Raw genomic sequence first — 25,073 nt, forward strand, 5'->3', positions numbered from 1 at the left:
GTTACTCATCGTGTTAAATAGTAATTAAAATTTTAATTTTAATTTTTTTTTAAATTCACACTAAAAAAAAAAAAAATTCGAATTATGTTTTTTAACTTTCCTATAGGTGCATTTTAAGCTTAATGTGCAAGTTTGAAAAAAAATCACAATTTCACTACGCAACGCTTATTTTAAATTTGTTACCTCTTGTACTCTATAAATAAGTTAGCAGAGTATTTATTATTATTTTTTTTTATGAAGAAGTGGATTATGGTGAGGTCACTAGGAATCCTCGGCAACAAAAGAACCAATCACTTTGCATGCAATCATTTGAAAAGTGAGTTATGCTATCAAAGATAGTCTTTTCAAACGAAAAACACTTTGTGATTGGAGTCCAGCGTCCATTAACGCACGAAGTGGATTATTGTTTGATTGAATATTATTAATAATTTAAATAATATAATATTTTATTTTATTAAATAAGTTATTAAACGAATTACACTTGTAACTTGTTTAATAAACAAGTTGTGTTAGTGTTGAAAGTTCTTGATATAATTATTAAACGAGTCGTGTTTGGGTTGAGCAGTTTATTATAATGCCCTCAGGTCGACACAACACGATTACGATCTACGAACACGAATTGCCACTTCTAATTAAAGTCTTAACTTAATATTTGAACCATTTTTTTTTTTTTCCTTATTTCATGACTTGAAGTGGAATTAAAATATTTCAATTTAATTTAAACCAAATCTTTGACAAGTCTCAAATTTAATTTAAGCCAAACTTAGAATTTGAGACTTGTCAAAGAGTTTGATTCGAACACACGGTAGTATTTTTAATATTAAACAATATCATTAAATTACTTATAAGTCAAGCAAAAATTTTTAAAAACCAAATATAATAAAATAAAATTTAAACAAATTGAGTCCAACGGCTTAACCCAGCCAATCAAACTTGAGGTAAAAAACAGAAAAATAATTTTTTTTTTTCCTTGACAAATTAAGAGAAGGAGACTGGTACATGAACACATTAAATAGAGAGCTAAAAAAGAATACTACCGAATTAAAAGATATAAAAAAAATTGTTATATAATTCCGGAGCCATTAATCCATACCGATTATCCGAACTACTTAATAATTTATGGTGAGTCAGACTGAGGTTAATGTGGAAAGTATAGGCTTAAACTGAACACTTCACTTTAAACCTAACATTGCGTGTTCACTTTTTAGATGGTCAATCAAGTCAATGGGTCAATCAAGCCAGTCATCTTTAGAAAGTGAACAAGAGTCTCAAACTAATCCAACGGTCACCGTTCAGTTACGAATATATGAAAAAGTATATCAGATCATCACCGTTCATTTATGAGTAAACGAAAAGGCTTCAAACTAATCCAACGGTCACAGAAGCACAAGACAAACGTATACCATACGACCCAGTGTCTGTTTTCAATTTGGCAAATCAAAATATTGCCAAATTAGGCGCTCTTCTTATCTCATTAAAGTTGTAATAATTGTATTATCTCTCTCTAACACGGTATATATATAATAATATATATATATATATATGTATATGTATGTGCGTGTGACTCACAGCTTCTTTCTCATACAGTGCTAACCCTGTTCAAGTTCGATTTCTGATTCGGAGCTGTAACTTTGTTTTCCGCCAGTGAATCTGAGGTTGGTGGTTCTAAAGTTTTCGCCTTTTTTATGGGTTTTCACTGATCCAAGATTTTCAAGGCTGCTTCAACTGCGTTGTTCTGGTTTGGATTTCACGTGTTGTTTCTTCAATTGGGTAAATTTGCTGAACTTGAGCTTCTTTCATTTTCCTCATGTACGGAGAAAGTTTTTGGTTTTGATGGTTCTTGGAAGTGAAGAAAAAGTGATGCGAGTAGTGAACTAAAATCTAGGGTTTTGGTATTTGCTGTAGGAATTGGGTTCTCAAATATGTTTAACTTAATTGGTTGAAGTGAAAAGTTAGGATCTGAAGGTGCGAATTTGGGGAATTTGCATGAATTTTAGGGTTTGGCAGTTCTTGAGGAATTTGGTGAATTTGTATGAGTTTTAGGTTTACATTTCTTGAAAAAGCTGGGGTTTGGCATTTCTTGGGAAATTTGGTGTTTATGGTAAGCTTTAACTTTCAACATAAGTTTTGAGTGGAAGTGGGAAAGGGGTTACGTGGGAAAATCCAGATTTCTTGTATGACAGTCTTGGGTTACTGCGGTTGGAGGAGAGATGTTCTATTCACAGTTTATATTGGCGAAAAAGGGGCCGCTTGGGACTATATGGATTGCAGCACATTTGGAGCGGAAGCTGCGCAAGAATCAGGTTGCTGACACTGACATAGGCGTCTCTGTAGGTCAGTAGCTTTATCTTTTAAGTTATGCTCTTGAATTATTTAACATTCTTGGCAAAACTTATTGTTTTAATCACATAATTAAGCGTGAGGGTATGTTTGGGATCAACTTCTATAATGAATGACTTCCATTGGCTTAGAAATTAGTCTTGAGCATGTAATTTTTAAGTAATTCTCTTTTAAACTTCAAATCTGCACTTTATTTTACCTCTGTCCGAGTGTGGGCTGTTTGCATTTGCTTCTATGATGAATTGTCTCTTGAACTTGGGTCTCAATTAGGGTAGCTAGTTCCATGGTGTCATTGTAGTCAAGAGCTAAGCATTGAGATAGAAACACCAGTTAATGTATGGTCAAGCTTGGACAACTAGTTAGGAAACAAGCATATTGCTCAGAGAAACTTCAAGAATAGAATGTGGATAGGATGATCCCTAGTCCACGGAACAATCCTTTGATACATGTGACTCCTCACCTGATGTGGTAGACAAATGGAAGACAGATGGAAGATCATGGAATATGAACTGCCTCAGGCAACTCTGTGTGTTTTTGGGGAACATTGAAAGCACAGCTGAAAATTGTCTCAAAAGTATCACCGCGTAGTTTGGATAAATCAGGAAAGATTTGCCATTGAATGTTGACCTTCTAACTTGTTTTTGATCTGGTTTGTTTTTGTCAAACTAAGAGTAGGCATGAGATTTTTAACATGATATAAACGACTATGTTTTGAGTTTTACAGTTGGTAATTCTTAATAGAAAAACACTTGGAATGCAAGGATGAAACTGAGTTTAATGGTCGGATATTCTTACAAGTGTTGATCATGCAGCAAAGTGAACCAGAAACCTGTATTAAGTTTAGCAGCAAATCAGGATTTGATGTCCACAACAAGCAGTTGCATATATAAATTCCCTCTCTTAGCATTTGTTCTGTCACATTTCATGTATTATAAACGGTCAGAACACCGAATATTAATATGTCAGTCGTCCTAAAACTGTCCTGTAACTTGCAAGTATTACAAGGTTTACAGTTCATATTCTTTATATATATTATTCTAAAGTACTCTGAATTTTAGTGGTTTTTTTTTTTTTTTGGTGTGTGTGTGTGTGTGTGTGTGGGCGCGCGTGTGCAAAGGCTTTGTAAATAGAAAAGGTGTAGGTATCAAATTTAAGTGACTCGTCATATAAAGTAAATTTTACAGTTCTTTGTTTATACTGATTATGTGTTTTATGTGATTTTATTTTATATTATAAGAAGTGACTTAAGTTATTAAATTAGACAATAATCATTCAAATTTAGCTTTCATGGTAAATATGGTGCAATCATGGGTACTAATGAAAATATCAAAAGCTTTATTGGTGAAAGAAAGAGAGATGCAGCTATTATGCAAATATATATGGTTATCTCAGGGCCTTTGCTGGACAATGAAGGTTTTTTTATTGTGTCTCGGAGAAACACGAAAAGATTTGTAGGGCCATTATGTGAATAAGAAAATGTTGGGGGCCATTTTAGGATCTAGAAAATCTAATATTAATTTTTGTTTGACATTCTGCGTTGTTCAGGCTAATAACTTTAGCAAACCGCATCTTACCATGTCTCTTTTAGTTGTTTCAACCTTGTAATTTAACTTTTCAGTTCTCCAAACCCTACCCCTTATGTGGATAATGGCATTTTTCATTATTAGTTCAATAGTTATTCTCCATTGCACATGATGAAAGCAACTTAATTTTTGTCGTCTTCTCCATTTTGTCTCCAATCTGCTTTATTTATGCTGTTTTGCGGATATGTCCGTTTCAAAATGATTTCTCGTCTTATCACACATGTTTGATGGGTTGCTCTCATCTTCTTAACCATCCAATATTTCTGCAAAAAAAAAAGAACTATCTGGTATTCCAGATTGATTTTGTAATTTTTTTTTCTTTTGGCTTCATATGGATACGTCAAATGCCCAAAATGTGTAGCACTAACCTTCGTGATTTAATTATTAGCCAAGTTATCATTAATGCGGAACTTAAAAAAAGCTGGGCCAAGTTGGGATGAGTAGAACCTCTTATATTTTTGCCTTATTTAATTGGAGTTTGGTAGGGGAGGAACTACTTAGTTTTAAAGGCTTGATATTTGTGATAACAAGGGGCAAAATTGCTTCAGGTCTCCGCAATGTAGTTAGCTGTGCTATTGCTTTTGTAAATAAAATCTTGCTGTACTAGCATTCTCATGTTGAGTTACTTCTTTTTGTATGTTTTGGATATGATATTCATTTCAGAATTTTGAATAAAGCATTTTGACATGTTATATCAATTAAAAGCAAACTACAGTTTAGTCATTAACGATTTTTTTTGACTTATAATTCACTACCATGTAGTTTCGTTACAACTGATAATTCGGCTTCTTTGTTATCTCCATTTTTGACAACAAATGCTCAATTTACCTAGTCTAACTTCTGATGCTCTTCTTTGAACAGACTCAATTCTTTTTCCTGATGTACCGATTGCACTTCGCTTGTCTAGCCATCTTCTGCTTGGTGTGGTGAGGATATATTCTAGAAAGGTGAATTACCTTTTCGATGATTGCAGTGAGGCTTTGCTCAAGGTCAAGCAAGCTTTTCGCTCAACTGCAGTTGATTTACCACCTGAAGAATCTACTGCACCATATCACTCCATCACCTTGCCAGAGACTTTTGACCTTGATGATTTTGAGCTGCCAGATAATGACATATTTCAGGGGTTCGTGCTGGATAAGTAAATTTATGTTTTGAAGCAAAGTTAGAGTATTTTAAATATTATGTTTAGATCTAATATGCAACATGGTGATAGGTGGTGATATAAAATGCTTTAGTAGACTTACTAACATATATAGATAATCTCCTATTAAAAGGTTCAACCTTTAACTGTTGAATGTTTATCATTTGCTAGTCATTTTGATAATATAATCTCGAGATTTTTAGGTGTTTCCATTTGTTGTTTTTAATTATCTCTCTTCTGGGTATCTGGTACGTGGCTGGTGATTTATTTTTTTTTCTTTTTCCATTGGCGGTGTATTCATTTTAAATTGATATGAAAGAGAGTATGTTATTCTGTTCAGTAAGCATTGTCTGTTTTCTCCTATTTGGTTTAATGTCTACTTGCTAACTGCAAATTGCAGCAATTATGTTGATCATCATGTCAGTTCAAGGGAGCAGATTACACTCCAAGATACCATGGAGGGTGTGGTTTACTCCACATCCCAGTTCGGTTTGGATGGTTAGTATTGACTTCATGATATGGCATGATGGTATGCTTAGTAACCTATTTAATGGATAGGTATCTTTAAAACCTAAATTCTTTTTTTTGTTTTTCCTTTTTGTTTTATGGTCTGATTTCAGAGCGGTTTGGAGATGGTGACACTGCTGGTCTAGACCTTGATGAGGTAATATATTATTATAATCATCATCATCATTATAATTATCTTTTTCATCACCATCATCATTACTCATAAAAATAATAATAAAAAAAGATCGTCATAATTATCGTTATTATAATTTTATATTGAATAATACACTGTAAATTGAAATCTTGACAGCAATTTGATTATTTCGTCTAGATATTCACAGTTTGATCTGTTGTCGACAATGGAGATGTAGTGTTTCTTGTTAAAAAATGTGTTATTGTCATTATTGTTTTCTTTCATTCCCAAATACTGACAAAACACACTAGTTTGGTTTTCATTGTTAGAGTGAGGTTGGCAGAGGGAATGACTTGAGGAAGTATATGGTATACTTCCCTTGAATGTCAGATGTAATAGTGGGCTGGCCTTGTATGCTTAGAAGAACTCTTGTATTCATATTGGCCAACAAGTAAAAGATCTTTTAACAACTTTGCATTACTAAACAGTCTTATCAGTTGTTTTAAGAAATATATCCAGTAATCTTGGGTCCTTGTATTCTCAAAGAGCGGTTGGGAGTTGATAACTATGGAGGTGGAAACTTGTAATGCCTGAGGTTAATATGAAAAATATGTAACTTGACATATATGCATGGTTCAAGGTTGAGGTATTGGTCACTGACTCGGAGGGTGCTGACACAACCCTGTTGTTTTATTGGATTCGTTTTTGGCAATATGCAATGTAAGCTACAAATGAGGCTTCAAATAAAAAAATGTTAGAATTTATAATTACGAATGAGAAAAATATAACGGTTACATAAAATAGGCAAAAATTTTCTATTATTTCCACTCTTTTTTGTTGGGTTTCAGGGAGAGATTATAGATCTGTAGAGGAGATTGTTGTTTTTTCTGGCCTCTTTGAAGGCTTGAGGCGCGCTTTGGCCTTTTGTTTGTCTTTGGGTTTTGCTCCCCTTCTGAGTGCTTTCTTTATAAAATTTTACTTATCAAAAAAAAAAAAAAAAAAATATCTTGAAGGTTAATGTAGGTGCTAGTGCAATACTCTGTCTTAATATTGCATAACAGTTATATGATTTATATTTGATACAGTCTAAAAATCACACGCGCACGCACACTAAGGATATTTTATATCAAAACCTTAATGTACGTTAAGTTCCTTGATTATAGACATTATGTTACCATTCAGTTTTCGTACATCTGTTTTTGGTTAATGTGTCCCATGGTTTTTAAAATCCTGATCCAGATCCTACTATTGAATGATCTTACAGTCCAAAAGTTCTAAATCAATCCAGAATATTGAAACTCTCAAGAGGGAAGAGTCCTTATGGAATTGTTTAATGATAAGATCGCAGGAGTGTGGGATCTAGAGTCAATTTTCGATTCTATTAATCCTAATGTACAGACAATTTTGTTGAGTATTATAAAATTCATAATTTTTGAGTCTAAGATGGAAGCTTTTCTAACTTGTCATGTAAATCAAAGTTGAGGTTTTACGTATAAGTAAGCGACCTGGTATTGGTTTATTGGACTAGTATTGGGTAATCTTCAGCAATAAGCTACAAACGAGGCTAAAAAAAAGAAAGAAAAAATTATGAAAATTTCAGATATAATGAGGAAAGCATTTTGGATATGTAAAATAGATAAATTACATCATATGGAAAACAATAAAATTTCTATATGGTCAAGGTGCTATTGCCGTGATCAGGGGCAGACTGTAAGAGGGACCAAGGTGAGCCATGGCCCCACCAAATTTAAAAAAAAATCCCCCTAAGCGGCCCCTCTTTTAGTATTGTCTCACAAAAAATTGATGCCCCCCCCCCCCCCAACACACACACACACACACACACTTAGCCCTTTCAAACCTACCAGAAACTTGGCCCATCAAAATTCACATAACTTTTAGTCCATCCAAATACCCATTAATCTATATTAAACCGCCATCCAAATGTCCAAGTCATACTTGATTATTGTGTTTTTTTCTTGGCAAAATATAATTTATTGATCAAGAAGCAAATAAATTACGTCGTAGAGTGTGTCTACGCACCCTATGATCCAAGTTATTTGCTTTTTCTGTGAATCTAATGAAAATGGTCTTCAAATTGATTCAGCAATAATGTAATATCATTCAAGACCACTGAATTTAAAATTGGCCCGATCCATTTGTAAGAATCCATTTCAAAAAGAACATGCCTGAAACCTCCTTGTACAGAAATTGTTCTTGATTAGATATATGGGATATATGATAAGGGTTTTTTTTTGGGTCCATTTTGTACGTGTCTGTATAAAAATTGACTAGATTTATATTTCAATTCACTTAATGAATTGAAATATTTTTTATTTATTAAATTTTTTATCTTATATATACATATATATTTTACGTTAAAAATATCTATTAGAATTTCTGATGTGAAGAAAAATTATATGGAGTATTATAATTGTTAATATTTTATAACTTTATATTTGTACTACTAGTTTTGGCCCACCCAATCTGAACTTCCTGGGTCCGCTGCCCCTGGCCGTGATCTGTCTTAATATTGCATGGCGGTTTGATGTTAATGAGAAAAGCATATGGTTTGATGTTAAGAGGCAGACCAGAACTACCACGAAATGTACTAGTAAAAAGACCTTAAGAAATTAGATATGATGAGGGACATGGTTTGTTATAGAAAGAATGGAAAAGGAGAATTTATGTGCTCGACCTTATTCTAATGGGACCAAAGCAAGGATGATGGTTGGTGATGTGCAGTTGTTTTAAATCATTTTACTTTGTGTTTTATTTATTAAACCGATAACTCAGCACATCATAGAGCATAAGGTTTTTTGACCAAAACTCTCATTTCTATATATAATATTCTTTCACCGCCTAAGAAAACAGCACTACCCCTTTTTGATATCTAACATAACATATGGAGCTATGATTGCACTTTTTATGCTTGGATTTGCTTGGCCAGTCTTTTATTTTATTTGATTTATGTATAACCTTTATTAAAGTCTCTATGTCCTTGGGTTCATTGCAAACAGGAAATATTTATGGATAATGTTGCAGCTTCAGGGAATGCTGGAGTTATGTTGGGTTCAAAGTATGCTCTTTCTATCTACAGCATCACTATCTGATTATCTTGTGTCATTCCTTTTAAACTGCTTGGTCCTCTTTCTTTGGATCTTGTGGGAGTAATACTGAAAATTTTTGGAACTTTCTTCTGGGATTATTTAAATTGGTTTCTTGCTTGGGAAATTCAACTCAGGAGGTATGGGAGGGTGGACGCCTTTCCCTAACCTGATCACAGGAAATAAATATTTTCAGAAGGGCCTGACTTAAAAACATTGTTTGGTAGTATGCCTTTTTTAGTTTAAAGTTGGATCAATAAGAAGAAAATTTTAAATGGCATAGTTGCGTTATGCAACTTTTCCCTCCTAAAATTTACAAATGTTGACATTGTTGGGTAATACGGGTTGTTAATAGTTCATACTGTAATTTTATGTTGGGTAATACGGGTAGTTAATAATTATTAATCAATACTTTAATTTTTATTATACTTTGTTATTCACCTTGCAGTGATTGATTTTTCCCTGACATATATGTGCTGATATAGGTTGTTATTTTAAAGCCATCTGTGTCAGTTTTTTCTAAAATTGATCCATAGAATCATCCAAAACAGTACAGTAACATCATTCATCTTCTCTGATTCCAGTGCTGATCCTCTGGCGTCTGTTCAATCAATGACACCTATCATGCAAGATGAAAACCATGATGATCTTCTCATGCAAGATGAAAATCATGACGAGATGAATCAAAACTCAGATGGGATGCTAGCTACTGGTGGCAGCGTAAATCAGGTTAATTTTAAATTTTAAGATCCAGAGATAGCTGATGCTAAAGTTGCTTATTTGATTCAAGTGAGAAAGTGTAGTTCCCATTTGTGGTACTTGCAAATTACTACCTTGGTTTGGTGAATATGGTTTTACTTTGTGAACAGATTGAAGTTCCTACTCAAAATACCGATTTCATTGATTATGCTCAGGCTCCATGCACTCCTGGATTAGTGGAAGAGCCAAACTTATCCAATGTTCAAGAGGCTTCAGGATGTGATGATCATCTGGAATCAGAAGATCATAATTTAATAGAATTTTCCATAAAAGATAACTTGGAAAATGCTAACAGTGAATCAGGTATTCATTATGGGAATAAAAATGTGGTGAAGTGGTCTTTGCTTGATAATATGAGTCCTGAAAATGTTATTTGCACAGCTGCTGTTGAGAATGGGTGCCCTTTGGATGCCCAGGAGTTTAAGCAACTAAAGTCACAGGGAGAATTGCCAACTGCGGTCACCTTGGAGCACATATCATCAGAGAATCACCTTTTGGCATCTTTACCGTCATCTGTTTTACCTGATCCAGGTAAAGCTATTTTTCCGGTATCAGAATTTTCAGATAAGAACAATGGTGCAAACGGGTTGAAAGATTTACAGAATGCAGTTGTCAGCAACAATGAGCCTGGCGATCATTCTGTTGATGGGTCCCATGCAGACTGTGTAGAACCCCAAGGAGTTAGGTTGGATCAAACTGAAGCATCTCCTAGTGTCTCTCATGAAACCCCTGTTTTGGAGGACCCTTTTGGCAGGCCAAGTTCTGGTATTGAATATACTCCTGAGAAATCTAGTTTAACTAGCACTTACCAGTCATTATCAGAAGGTATTTTGGAGATTAATCAAGCATCCCTTGAGCCAGAAGTTTCAAATATTGTGGAAGAATCTGGCACCTTCAGCAATTTGGTGGCATCAAATGCTGAATTCCCTTGTAGACCTGACCTTGAGAACCCTGAAACTCAGGCTTGTCAGGAGCCAAAAGATTACAATAATTTGAGTCCTACTGCTCATGTAGAAATAGTGTCTACAAACTTGCATGTTCTTCAGCCATGCAATTTGCATCTCAACCACTCCAATGCATTAGATCCCGGGGGCGACAATTCAGTTATTCCTGACTTACTATCCAAAGTTGGGCCATGCTCGTTAGAGACATCAGGAAGGGAGGAGGCACCCCACACTTCTGAAGTTTCCATTGATATGCAAGGTTTGTTTGACAAGCTTATGTAAATATTGGACATGAAATTGTTGGTATATACTATACTTCAGCTTATGAATTAGACTTGTCTTTAATTTTCAGGTGAAGGGTGTCATGCAACTGATGTTACAAAGCTTGTATTGGAGGAAAATCACACAATAGGACCTGCTTTTTTTGAAGATCAAGTAGGCAATGTGATTTCAGGAGATACTCAATTAGAAAAATTAGATGGTTTCGACGGTTCTGAACTGCCTGCCCCTGAAAAGTTTCTTTCTGTACCGGAAAGTCTTGCTGAACAACCAAATATTTTGTTAGTGGAGTCTACGCCAGACAATTCTGCCTTAGCAGGGGGTGATGGTATGGAAATCATTTCAGGGAAAAAGCGCAGTTTCACAGAAAGTACACTGACTATGCAGAGTCTAAATTCAGTCGAATCTTTGGGAGTGGCTCACTCGAAAAGAACCGAGGAATATATTCCTGATGACAATGATTTGTTGTCTTCCATTTTAGGTATCAAACTGTTAATTTCTCTATGCCATATGAATTAGTGCTTACCATTTTTTTTGAAAAGATCAACCAGAGCATTTAATGTTTCATCTTTATAATTCCAATAAAAGTTATAGTTTCTAGAGTCTATTTGTTTGTAAGGGTAAGCTTATAATATTGTGTTCTTGACTGGACTGTGATTTATTATTTGTTTCAGTTGGGAGAAGATCTTCAGTTTTAAAAATGAAGCCCACTCCCCTTCAGCCACCTGAGATAACAACTACAAAACGTCCTCGGACTGCAAATCGTGCTAGTGCCTCTAAAAGGAAGGTTCTCATGGATGACAATATGGTTCTGCATGGCGAGTATGTCCTATTCTCAATGTTTATTACTTAGTCTATGACTCTATGTTCCCTTATATACCAGTGGTACCAATCAGTTATTGGATGTATGTTGCTAATAGTGTTAATAGTTTTTTCCTTTCTTTTCCTTTTTGTTAAAAAAAAAAAAAAAAAAAAAAAAAAAAAAAGAAAAGAAAAGAAAAAATGAAAAAGAAAAAGAAAAAGAAAAAGAAAAAAAAGAGTGAAACAAAAATCGTGTCTATCCTACGACCTGTGCAACATTCCCTGAAGATTACTTGCCCTATAAAGTTATAAACGTTAAGCAGTACTGAGTAGAAAAATTCATACATGTGGCAAATCTTTGCAGTCCTCACTGTCCATTTCATTCCTATCTGATTTTAGGATCTTTTGACGACATTGATTTGGTTCTCCTCGTGTACATGTCTTGGATGGACTTTTTGCACTAATGTGTGTGCTCTTTGAGCCTTGTACCAACAGGCCTGTGGCCTAGCGGTACAAGGCTCCTACTTCCCAAAGGGAGGTCAGGAGTTCGAACCTCAGTGGAGGCAGTGTGTGTGTGTCCCAACTAGGAAAAGAAATATATTATCAAAATTATAAATGGGGTGGCCAAGTAGCATCTGGCTGAATAGTTTTTTTTCCTCTTCAGTTACCTTGTTCTGTTTATTATTTATCTATTTGTGAATTTTTTTCTTTAAATTATTTTATGTTGTCTTGTGATATTCTAACAAAAGTTGCTTCCTTTACTCCCAAGTACAATACGACAACAGTTGACAAGTACTGAAGACATACGTCGTGTACGGAAGAAAGCTCCTTGTACCCGTCCTGAAATTTGGGCAATTCAGAAACAGTTCCTGGAAGATGAAATATTCAGTGAATACTTATTTACAGGTGAATAGTGGTGCTGAAGAATCTGTTTTGTGGGTTTTATTTGTTTATTTATAACTTTTTCCCCTCCTAAGTGAAGTATTTTGGTCTTTTTATTAATAATTTTGGATCTTGATCTTGTGAATGTATGGTTTCAGATATTGGATGCCCAGTATCTTTTCAATCTGGCCATACAACTTTCTAATATGTCCCACCTGAATTTTTCCTGAACCGGAGTTGATTTTATATTTTTAATGATCATGACATCTTTTCTATTTATATTGTATATATCATCCTGTCAGACCATGGTTATAGCTCCATTTGACTGTAAGTCTTAGTTATGACAACCCATGAAACCTTTCTGCGTTTGTGCCACGTGTTAGCTTGTGCATAGATACTGTAGCTTCTCTCAACCTGTTATGTATCAGAGATCTCTCTTCAATTTGTGGGGTTCAGCTTTCTGGAGGTTGTGAATGAATGCAACATGGTCCTTGAAATGTCAATTCAGTTATTGGGATTTTATTGTTGCATCTCTGACTTGTTTATCATTGGCTTGATATTTTTTGGTTTTTCTGTTCAACACGTGCATTACTTCTGGAAATTTAAAATGTGTTCCTGGAAGTAATCTGGGTTAATTTACTATTCTATCTCAGGTTTGTCGATGGAACTGGTTTCTTTGCACAACCACAAATATGATCTGAGTGAAATCAGGGTGTCACATGATGAAGAAAATAGTAGTTCTCCGGCAGCAGCAAATAATACGGTGCTCTCCGTGGGGCCAAATGTCACCAATGAAAATGGAAATGGAGGCAGCACTGAACCTGTGGTATTCAGAAATGATGTGGAAGCCGAACCTTCTGAGACTCCTGTACAGACTGATAACCAGCAGGGTGAAGAGCATGCCTTAAGTTCCCTGGATTATGATGCACAAATGCAGGTGAAGACGATTGGTGACTTAAGCGAACTTAGGAGTTCACAGCACGAGCTTTTGGAGGAGATAGTTGAAATGGAAATTGATGGAGAGAGGATTTCAGTTGCTGATGCAGTAAATCCTGCTACCTCAATTGACCCCGTTTCAGATGATATGACAGCTGGTTCTGAGGTTCAGTCATGTTCATTGGCCAAAATAAGTGCTGATGCTTCTCTGCAAATGGAAATAGCAGGCATGTCTGCTGATCAAAAGTTGGATATTCAGTGTGTCAAAATGGATGCTTCGGTAGCAGATATAAACAGTGGGAAAGGTGGTGATGCTAATAAAGTTGCCGAAGAAAATGATGATAATGCTGCTGTAGTTGGAAGTGAATCTACAGTAAGGGATGAGGTTTTGTTGGAAGATACTGAAGGTGGTGTTTCAGTTGAAATTGGAGCAGGCATTCAGACAAATTGTTCACCCGGGAGTTCAAACCCTTGTATTGCATTTTCTCCAGATACTTGCGGAAACCAGGTTGTTGTAAATGTTGACTCCGCCTTGGAGGAAATCTGGAAAGACGAGCATGGGGTTGTAAATGAAGATGAAGTTCTGGCTGCAGAATTTGACCATGATGACAAGAACCTGACTTTTAATGGCATCTGTAATGAAGAACGTAAAATGGATTCATCATCTCCAGCAGAATTCAACGCAGATGTGAAAGATGCTTCCTTAAATGATGGCGAATATCCAGGCTGTCAGGAAGGTGATCCAAATGTAGAGATTGCTGCCATTGACCACACTGCCATTGGAGATCGCAGTGTAAGTTGTTAACTCAATCCTCTCAGTATTCTGACTTTTTGGTGAATTATCTGCTCTGGGCTTGTGGATCTGTTCTTATTATTCTTTTTACTGTGGTCTATGAACCTTTGTTCTCTGGAGTTGTGTACTAAGACCTTCAAGTATTAGAACACTGTTGAAACATGAAAGAAACTAGGTCCTAGTTGTCGCCAAATGAACCTAGTAGAGAAAGAGAAAAGGAGAAGAGTGCTTTAGATGTTACACAGTTCCTTAGTATTGGATTTTACAACAAGCCCATCCTACATTTGATCAAAATTATAATTAAGAGGTATCTATTGTTTAAAATAAAGTTTCATAGGCATTTTTATTTTTATTTTATCAAAAAAAAAAAAATTTCGTAGGCATTTTTATTTTTATTTTTAGCCGGAGTATATTTTATTTCCTTTTTCCGTATATTTTGTAATGAAATATGTAGGGGAAATTCTGTGAGAGCTATTCTTTTGTTTCTGAATTTATTTTAGGTATTTTATACCAATATTGGTTTTTATCATATATGAGTACCAGGTGAGGTGTCTTCTGATACGTTAGGGTATGAAGGTAAGTCTATAATCCTATATCGAAGCTCAAACTAGAATTTTATGGGTCGATAAATACTGATGATCTTATGAAATTGGAAATATTAGATATCTCTTGATAAAAGCAAGATCTTAAAATTATTCTTTTGGTTCTTAAAATTTGACATTTCCACAAAATATGGTATTACTAGATGTCGTGGAATCAAACTTGGTTCTGGTTAGTATTCTGTTGATGGAACGACTTATTTGACGGTTGATTGAGCACAATTTCAATAGTCGATAATGAAAGAATTGTAAGAGGATGTTGAAGGCTTCTAAGTTCTATAATTATTTTATTGGATGAAACCAGATATTGCAGTACTAGCATGAAAGCTAAGGTGGAGATTTCTTTCCACATGATGAGAATGATGTGATAATCGTTTGTTTGGTGGGTCCATGGTACATGCAATCAAAATTGTAATTCAGAAAATTGAAAGGTTTAGAATCAAGGCTTTTCAGCTAATGTTTTATTTAGACATAATTCTTATTTCTTTTCAAAATTTATGGTAACGAAAGTTCGTAAGCAGATTTTCATCGAAGCTTGAACATTGTTTTGGAATTGTTTTTTGGTTAAAAAGGGTGACAAATTTTAACTTATAAAAAGTTATTGAAGACCTCTCTCTTATTTCCCCCCCTTTTGTTCACCTGTTCTCTTTTAATCAAGGGCTTGGAAGTTGCTTTTGTGCCCTCCCTCATGGAATTCTTCTTGGACCTTCTGCTTCTCTTTCTCTTTCTCTTGTTCTTCTTATTCTACTTTTTATTTTGAAGGACCTGATATGGGTTAAATCAATTGGATCTTTAAAGCTTTATCCCTAATTTTAGTGTTGCACGGTGCTTTAGGAGCTCCAATAGTTGATTAAAACTTCTTTGAGTCAATCTACTTTGAATTGAAGGTTTGTGTATACATGTATATGTATAAATGTGTGTAAATGTATAGGCTGCTATTTGTCATAATTTTGCCTCAATCAACTTACTAAACAAAGCCTCAAGTATATGGGGTTGCTACATGAATGCTATTTCACACTGTGCTTATCTATGGACGCAACTTAAACTACACTTTATCATATATATCTCTACTATTTATTGCAAACAAAATTAGTTTTGGTCTTCCTCTTTCTCTTTCCATTACCTTATCCGTGTTGACTATGTTATTCACCCTCACTGGTTCAGTTTTTGGTCTTTGTTTTACCTAACTAACCATTGAAACCAGTTTTTTTTTTTCATTTTATCTCTTTAGTTGCCACTTATATTGTCTTAGAAATGTATTATTTTTTAATATATCATTTCTTGTCACACTGTTTGTTCATTTCAACATCTGCTTTTTCAACAACATGTTTTATGAATGTTTTGTTTTTTTAACCTTCTATTACTTTGTCTACTAAGCATGGCTGGTTTAATAAATTTTTAGAATTCTTATTTTAGTTTTTTAGGTACTAATATATTACAAAATATGGAAGAAGTACTCATTCACTTAACCGCACTGCTCTACTTTTACGAGCAGCACCACTCCAATCTATTCCTTGTCCATTTAATCCCATAGTAATTTGGCAGAGCATCAAACATTTTCTAACCAATATGTTCTTGTTCATTTTTATTTTAAAGAAGGCCTTGCATGCTAAGAGATAATGACATATATAGCCACCATATAAATACAATAGCTTGTTTGTAGGGCCAATTATCAGGCCAGGATTTTCCTTGTGATCTTGGAAGGAGTACTCTAGGATTTGCCATGTGATCTAGAGATCTAGTTGACGCTTGAAAGGAGTACACTGCTATAGAGAAAGAGCCATTCCAATCTATGGCAGGGAACACACTTGTATACTGTTTAGGATTTTTTAATTGTCTTTGCTTTGTCTTGTTCTGAGCTTGTGATCTCCCAATGTGCGTCATATATGTTGCGTGGCTTTTTTATTTTTTATTTTATTTTGGGGAGGGGATTTTAGAGACCATAAGTTGTTGAAGGAATCTCTGATGAGGTTTTAAATTGCAAATTATATTAAGAAGTGTTGTCTTACAAATTCATACATTTTTTCAACAATTTTACGACTTATTTTAGGAGTATATGTTTTAAGATGAAATGGTTCTAGGGTACAAGATGAGGTATCCTGATTTATGATAATATCTTGCTTGCCTAATTAAATAGTAATTTTGCCGAAGGCTGTTCTTCCCAGGGATGATGCATATGATATCATTTATGCCTTTCATGGTTTTAAGATTGCTTTTTCAATATTGCTTTACTTTTTTTCTAAATTGAAACAGAAAGTTCCCTTTTTTCTCGTTGTGAGGCATGTCTCACACACCCTTGGCCTTATTGTGCAGGATTTCGATTATTCAAGTTATGGACATGATACAGGTATGATTCTATTTCTTTTTGTTCCATTGTTGATTCCTCAATTGTAACTCCATTATTGATATTGGTTGATATTTTTGTAGTTACTTGTTTTTTCCTGAAACCTTGGAACAATTTACTCAGCAGTGTCTGTTTGTTGTATGAATTAGTATCAGTCAAATTCTTAATATTTAGAGACTGATACAGGCATAGGAAATCTTCCTGGCGGCTTCAAAATGTTTCAGGTTTAGAAATTTTATCGTTCTTCGAACTCATTTCATTTTTTTTTTTTTTTTTGGGGGGGGGGGGGGGGGGGGGGGGGGTTGTTGTTCTTGTAGAAGTACTCGAATTGAATCAGATTTCTCTCTCTCTCTCTCTCTCTCTCTCGTGGGGGTGGAATTCCAATGTTATGGAAATTAAAAAATAATGAGATTCAAAAGTAGTTTTTAAATTGGTTGATTTGTATATTTGCTGTCCTTGTGTTATATAAATACTCTCATTGCCTGGTGAAGAAAAGAATGCTTTCAAAACTCTAAGATGCACATTACAAGCCTAAGTCCCTTGTCAGTTGAAAATATTTTCTTCTGGAAATACATAGGTTTTGGTCTGCAAATCCTGTTTTCTCTTCCTTTTTCTAAAAAATCTTTTCAGTTACACATGAGATGATCAGATGACACTTTTGAGGCACTGTCACTTGTAGAGATATGTGATTCATTAGATCTTGAGCTCTTATATGGTTTTTTAAAACACCACTGAAGGCATGATTTTGGGGGCCTATGGGAAACTCAAATCCCACGACATGAACTAAAAACACTGTGAAATTTTAATCTCCAAATCCTGTTATTCATAAATTCTTGTCTTTGAAATCCCACCCAACAAACAAAGCTTTAGTGATTGATTTCTTGGTTTTGTTGTAAACCATTAAGATGTTGCTGGAAAATTTATTGACTGTGGGTTCTAGGAATGCCTACAAATCTTTTGGTGAGTTGCACCCTTGTGCATATATTTATTTTTTGTTATTAGTAAGACTCGCACTTTCAGTTCTGAAAGTTCGTAGGACTGGAACCAGAGACACTGATTGCGCAAGGTCTGTGATGTAAGTCCCAGATGGGGGATGAATAGGTCTTACGGATTTGATTCCCGAATTTTAATTGCTTTTTAAATTTTAACTAATTTAATAGAAATTCAAATTCTGACAGAAATATAAAAATCACTCAATCCATCATCCAAGCATGTACAAGCAGTAAAAAGATGGACTCAAATGTTTTTACGTGGATGAGCTTGTAGAGTTTTTGGATTTGCTGAGGGTTTAGAGGCCCTATTTGGCCTGCTGTTGTTTTTGAGGGATGCGTTCCCCTTTTGAGCACTTTTAATTATTTCTTACTTACAAAAAAAAAAAAAAAAAATACTTTAGTTACCTTCTCGACTCAAATCGATTCATCAAACTCTCCTTGAGTCTCTAGGCACAATATCCACTCATCAACAGACTTCGCTCCACACGGATCTTCTTCTCCACCACGCCACTAGTTGTATGATTTCAATCTCTGAGGGACGGATTGAAGTTGGTGTTTAAATTTCCAGTAGCCACTAGTCATACAATTCAATCTATAAGAGAAATGGAAACCAATAGGCACAATAGAAGTATAGAGATAATATGGTTGTCAGTTAAACCAGAATGGAAACTGCTTTTCCGCATGGTTAGATCGGTCGAAAAGACTTGGATCGATCCACGTGATTTCAATGATCCTCAATCAAAACCTCGATTGATCGAAATCTTTTGTAGTCTCTTATTTGGGAATTTTAGTAAACCTAGAAACCCTAATGCATGTATGCATGAACCCAATTTGGTGAGTGCATCAATGTGTTAAATTACCTTTTTACCCTTGTAGAAGAAGATTACTCAGATATTCTTGAATGTGTCTCTAAATTCCTTTTTCAACCAAGTGTAGGAGGTATCAACTAACACTAACTAACTTTTGAAATTTCTAATCTAGACTAGAAATTAAAACAAAAGTTGCAGATTTCAGTTTTTTTCTACGAAATTTGCTAGCCTAAGCCCTATTGGCAGGGTTACTCTGATTAAGAGTACCCTCTCTAGCCTTCCCACTTATATTATCTCTCTCTTTCAGATTCCATCTTCAGTTGCGGAGAGGATTGAGAGGTTGCAGCGTAATTTTCTGTGGGGGGGCAGAGGTGAAGAGTTTAAGTTCCATTTGGTGAGATGGGATCAGGTATGCAGGCCTATTCGGAATGGTGGGCTGGGTCTTCGTAGATTGGTGCCCTTTAATAAGGCCCTTCTTGGAAAATGGTTGTGGAGGTTTGGTGTGGAGAGACATTGGCTTTGGAGGAGGGTTGTGGCTTGTCGTTTTGGAGAGATGAGAGGAGGGTGGAGCTCTTTGGAAGTTAGAAATCCTCGGGGGGTGGGAGTTTGGAAATTTATTTGGAAGGGTTGGGATGATTTTTCCAAGCACATTCGGTTTCGTCTTAGAGATGGGAGGAGGATTTGTTTTTGGGAGGATGTGTGGTGTGGTGATGCTCCTCTTGCTCTTGCCTTTCCTCAGCTTTACAGGATTGCTTCGGATAGGCAGGCCTTGGTGGTTAACTGTTATCATCTTGATAATAGGAGACTGGTTTGGGATGTTCGGTTCAGGCGTGCCTTTCAGGATTGGGAGATTGATGAGGCAATTCGTCTCTTAGAGTTGTTATATCGCCAGAGGATTGTGGTGGAGGATTCGGATTGTTGGTATTGGGTCGCAAACTCCAAGGGGCGTTTTGAGGTGAGGTCTTTCTTCAAGTGCCTCTCTTTTGATCCTGGAGTTCGTTTTCCTTGGAAGTCTGTTTGGCGTTCTAAGGCTCCTCTCAAAGTGGCTTTCTTTGTGTGGACTTCGGTTCTGGGTAGGATCTTAACCTAGGATAATTTGAGAAGGAGAAGCCAGGTGGTGGTCAATCGTTGTTATATGTGTCTTCGTGATGAGGAATCTGTGGATCACCTTCTTATTCATTGCTCTTTGGCTAGAGAGTGTTGGGATTTGATGCTTGGCTTATTTGGGTTTTATTGGGTTATGCCAGGATCTACTAGAGAGTTGATTGAGATGTGGAGAGGTTGCCATGTGGGAGCTCTCAGTCAGGATGCGTGGAGAGCTACGCCGCTTTGTGTGTGGTGGTGTATTTGGCTAGAAACGAATAGGAGATACTTTGAAGGAAAGGCGATGTCGATTTCGGTGCTTAAATTCTCGATTATTTCAACTCTTTTTTGTTGGGTTTCAGGGAGAGATCATAGATCGTTGGGGGAAATTGTTGATTTTTTGGCCTCTATGAAGGCTTGAGTCCTTTGTGCTCTTTTGTATTTCCTTGGGTTTCGCTCCCCTCTTGAGCATCTTTTAATAATATTCTTTTATTTATCAAAAAAAAAAAAAAAAAAATTTCATTTAGGACTTAAAACCTGCACATGTGGGAGCTTGATGGTGAGTGATTGTTTGACATGGTATTAGAGTTTTGGTCTCAGGAGGGCTTGGGTTCAAGTGTCTCCTCTCTCATTCTATACATACGGTTGCACATTATTCTGGTTTTCTGCCTTTCAATCTCTCCATGTGCCTGAGCACATGTGAGGGAGGATAGGGTGTGAGAACTTGATGTACATCTCACTTTCTAAGCCCTTGAGGAAGGGTTGGGAACTTGATATATATTGTTCATTTTTAACGGCTCAAGCTTTGATCTTGCTATATACCAAAGCTAATGGGTACTGATATGAGTTGTCCCTTTTGTGTGCAAAAAGTTGTAAGTATACTATGTTGGCACAGTTTTATGCAGCTTTTATCTTAAAGAACATTTCTCTTTCTTGTATATTTGTTTACAGTTCCTGTGTTTGATGTGGCAAATTTTCATGGGTTTCAGGATTTCTAAATGTGGATGATGATGAGGTTAATGAAGAAGAAGATGATTTTATTCCTAGTGCCGAAGAAACCCACTTTATTGAAAATAGTGGGTGGTCTTCCCGTACCAGGTGTGCATTTTTCATGTGGCTCTTTTTTTCAAAAGGTGCTGCATTCATGTTTCCTTGAGTACAAGTCACCAAAGAAGTCAAAAGACACTGAGAGAGAGACCAAATGGATAAGTGAACATTTATTTTTTCATTCATTTATCCGTTTGGTTGCTCTCTCTGTGTCTCTCCCCCTCTATCTCTCCCTCTCTCTTTATCTGTCTGTTTGTCTACTGATCTGCATAGCTCAGTTGGTTTATTGTATACTTTTGTCAAGTTTTTATTTGTCTATTTTACTATATGGTCTCTGCTTTTAGCATAGTTTTAGTGCGGATCTATTTGAGAATTTGTAAAATAGACCCAGGATAAGTTTTAATCAAGACCAGCATTGGTGGATTCACATTCATTGTCTCTCATATCAATATTTCCAGATTAAGCATTTTCAATAATTTATCAAGTTCTTCTTGGATGTTGACATGATTTGTCATGAAGTGTTTTGTGGATGGGATGAATAGGATCATACAGTCACTACACATCTTATGCTTCATTTTGAGGAAGAGGAAAGGGGGTGGGGTGGGCCGGGGGGGGGGGGGGGGTGGGAGGTGGAAGTCTCCAGACATGGTGGGCATAGTGCTACGTTTTAGGTACATGTGTATCACAACAATAGAGTGGCGGAAGGTTTCTTCCTTTTTTTCCATCCAGTAACTCCTATTTCGAACAGTCGGAGTGTTGTGAACATTTTTTATTTTTTAAGATGACTTGTCTAATCTATTAAGTATTATAAACTGCTCTTTCTTGTACCAGTTTCTGATTCTCTTTTTCTTGTAGAGCTGTCGCCAAGTACCTCCAAACCTTGTTTGACAAGGAAGCAGAACATAGGATGAAGGCACTTCCCATGGACACCCTGTTAGCTGGTAAAACTCGTAAGGAGGCATCAAGGATGTTTTTTGAAGCATTGGTATGTTTATTTTATTTTTATATTTTTTTATTGAAACAAATTGGGAAGTGATAGTTTCATTTTGTCTCTTTGTGCATCAACATGATATGCTCTGGTACTCCAATGTTGTGCTTAAAATTCTTTGGCTTCTGGACGCATATTCTTTTTGTTCCTCAGTTTTCTTATGTCTTTCTTTTTGTGGATTTAGCGGTTGCAAGCTTTAATTTATAGTTGCCAGGTGTCTCCTAGAAACCTGATTCGTCTGCTTTTGTTTTCCCTGGTTTGGAAAGTTAATTTCTAACCAGGTTAGGTTTGAGGTTGGCCATAATGTCTCCAGTATGTGGTTCCCGATTAGTTTGTGTCATATATTTTAACTTTTTTTTCTTTCGAGTCTATGTCTAGTGTATACTTAATATGCCCATGTCCTTAAATCAGATGCACCTTACTTTGATCAAGCTCATACCTTGCATTGCACCTTACGCATAAGCTCCAGCAGACCTTAGCACCTTTAAAGCACATGGAAATTAAGTTACTATGATTGCAAAGAAATAGCCCATGGTCTCCAGCATAAAAGTTATTTCTTATTAATTTTGGAAAAAAATATGCATATATAATATATATATACATATAAATGCATTGGTGACACCAAATTAAATCCCATACAAGATAGTAATCTATAGATCACTTGAGTATTTGCAACACACTAGATTAAAGATCAACTCCACTCGACAAGATCATGAAGAATAACGAGGATTAAATATATAATGTAACTCCCTTTCTTTCATGAAGTAGTTAATTTTAAAAATCCAAAATCAACCAATAACGAGTGAAAAGGTGTTGGACCTTCGGTCCTATTTAAAGTACATACCTAGTGTCCGCCCCTCCTTGGGCTCCTTTCGAGCTATTACAGTTGGGGACCAAGATTCTGTCATCAGATGAGATGGTGTAAATTAATGTTACATTGATTCTTCAAAAATGTATGAAGTATACATGACACCCATACATTAGTAGGAGTAATATGTGTTCTAAACATTTGATAAGCATATCTAAAAATTAAATTTTATTATATAATTTAATATAATTCATTCTTTTATATTCCTTTTACATTTTTGCTTCAAAACTAGTGAACCACGAGATTGTTGTAACCCGGAAAATCTTGGAACAAGTTAGTAACCAACGGTTCAAACAAATCTTGCAAATTAGTTCAGTTTTGGGCTTTCTAGAAATTGGAAGTGGCCTTGCATTGTACTCAACTTGTGATTGCAAAGTTGCGTGGTTCACAGTTTTAGCTGTTTTACTGCCTGATTTGGTTCAGGTCTGGAAGAATTGGTAATAAAACCTGTAGTGGAAGAGTGTCAACCTGTGTGATTTATAAGCATGGTATTGTGTATCTGTTATAAAGGAGGATTAGAGGTTCAAGACTACCCCCATGAGAAATGAGGAAAGCAAGATTAAACGAGGACCTTGTGTCAACTATTACTAATTCTTGAAAGTTAAAAAATAAATAAAAAAAATCATTTGAACTTGTTGATGAGATTGCTTCTATTCAATATTCCATTGATATCATTATAAAAGTAAACAATCTGTGAAACTGCTGAGAATATTTTGATCATGTTAAATCTGTTTTCTAGTTACCTTTTCACCGAGAATAAGTCGTGGGATTATTGATTCCAATTATATTCCTTATTTTGAGTGACATGAATATCCTGATTTTTTTGGGGGGTCATTTCTGCTTAACCTACTCTCTGGTGATCAACTATAACTTATGTGGCGTATTGTCTTTTTATTTATTCTAGTTCAATATACTTTACCTATTTGGTTTCTGTCGTTTTCATTTTGAGAACAATCCAACCAGTTTTACCTTGCTCCCCACCCCAAAACTAAATAAATAAATTGAAAAATAAAATCATTGGTCTGTTAATTTTTTCACTTTGCAGGTTCTCAAAACGAAAGATTATATCCATGTAGAACAGGAGAATCCATTTGACAACATTGTTATAAAGCCTCACGGAAAGCTCATCAAATCAGACTTCTGATCACGCGTAGGAAGGTATAATAATAGTTGCAAAGAACCACATGTACTTCTAGGTAGCAGAGACTCGTTCGGCTTGGGGATTATTTATCCTTTGATCCATTCTTTTGTAAGTTATGCTTTTTATAGTTCATGTAGTTGGTAGTGTTGATAGTTTAGCAGTGGCGCTATGTGGCCCGTGTACCGCTAATGATTGTTGAAGCAGTGCTGTAATATGGAATCATTTACATATGTGTATATATAATCTGTAAAATTAATTTGTTTCACCATCTGAACATGCTGTAGTTAGCCATCTCTGTTGTAATAATAATGTTAGGAGAAGGTGCACTGATAACAGGACATTTTTTTTTTTTTTTTAAGTTTTAAAATTTTTTTTTTTTTAATGGGATATGGGTTATTTATTTATTTAACAGTGCTAAGAAACTTGCTCAAGGTAATGGTTGTACCATTTGGTGTTTAGTGAAGTTGCTGATTTGAATGGATGGGTTAGATGTATTAAAACAAGACTAGTAAAAGACTTGGGTTGGATTTTTATTTTTATTATTATTATTTTTTTAATGAAGTAAAATATGATGAACTAAGATTATTTGGTCTATGGTTGGTTTTGAGGGCCAAGATGGCAGTGACATTCCTATTTGGTTGTTTTTTTCTTCCTTATTCCCAGGCAAGAATGTTAGGGTTAGTGGTTTTGTAATATATGAAAATATTATTTTCTCAATTTGAGAATTTATATTTAATTGGTGCATCAAGTGTCAATGATCTAGAATCATCTAATAATTTCTCAGTGGGTCGAGGCAGGGGGGGAGCTAGTATAGGCTGGGGTCACATGCCCCAACTATAATATATATATAGTATGGAGTAATTTTTTTGTATTTTTTACATATATATGTGAGAGAATCTATATAATGGCCCCTTAAAATTTTTATTTCCTAATATTATCTCTTGACCTTTTATTTCTTTTCTCTTCTACTCTTTAAATTTGTTTAATTTCCTTACAGAAA

General features: G+C 35.3%; 1 protein-coding gene across 5 annotated transcripts; it reads left to right on the forward strand.

Moving 5' to 3' along the window:
* The first annotated feature begins 1,535 nt into the window (after positions 1 to 1,535).
* On the forward strand, positions 1,536 to 24,338 carry LOC132271278 (sister chromatid cohesion 1 protein 4). Of its 5 annotated transcripts, none has more exons than XM_059772613.1 (16): positions 1,536 to 2,334; positions 4,785 to 5,061; positions 5,465 to 5,562; positions 5,685 to 5,728; positions 8,722 to 8,780; positions 9,393 to 9,537; positions 9,678 to 10,098; positions 10,177 to 10,770; positions 10,864 to 11,271; positions 11,465 to 11,612; positions 12,361 to 12,497; positions 13,127 to 14,202; positions 17,115 to 17,148; positions 21,019 to 21,127; positions 21,932 to 22,061; positions 23,978 to 24,338. In XM_059772613.1, the coding sequence occupies exons 1-16, from the start codon at positions 2,211 to 2,213 to the stop codon at positions 24,074 to 24,076; spliced, it is 3,903 nt and encodes a 1,300-aa protein (XP_059628596.1). In that variant the 5' UTR covers positions 1,536 to 2,210; the 3' UTR covers positions 24,077 to 24,338. The 5 variants fall into 5 exon arrangements, with proteins under 5 accessions (XP_059628596.1, XP_059628592.1, XP_059628594.1 ...); XM_059772612.1 differs by having other exon boundaries at positions 1,537 to 2,334; positions 9,678 to 9,870; positions 9,949 to 10,770; XM_059772609.1 differs by having other exon boundaries at positions 9,678 to 10,770.
* Positions 24,339 to 25,073: the final 735 nt, after the last annotated feature.

This window comes from Cornus florida, unplaced genomic scaffold (assembly GCF_030987335.1).
Source record: "Cornus florida cultivar Cherokee Brave unplaced genomic scaffold, ASM3098733v1 CherokeeBrave_3.0.0_Hap2_Chr08, whole genome shotgun sequence".
NCBI classification, from domain to species: domain Eukaryota; kingdom Viridiplantae; phylum Streptophyta; class Magnoliopsida; order Cornales; family Cornaceae; genus Cornus; species Cornus florida.

Coding starts and splice junctions, on each gene's coding strand:
- LOC132271278 (XM_059772609.1), top strand. CDS start 2,211: ATGTTCTATTCACAGTTTATATTGGCGAAAAAGGGGCCGCTTGGGACT. Junction 2,335..4,784: donor TGACATAGGCGTCTCTGTAG/GTCAGTAGCTTT, acceptor TTCTTTGAACAG/ACTCAATTCTTTTTCCTGAT. Junction 11,272..11,464: donor TTTGTTGTCTTCCATTTTAG/GTATCAAACTGT, acceptor TATTTGTTTCAG/TTGGGAGAAGATCTTCAGTT.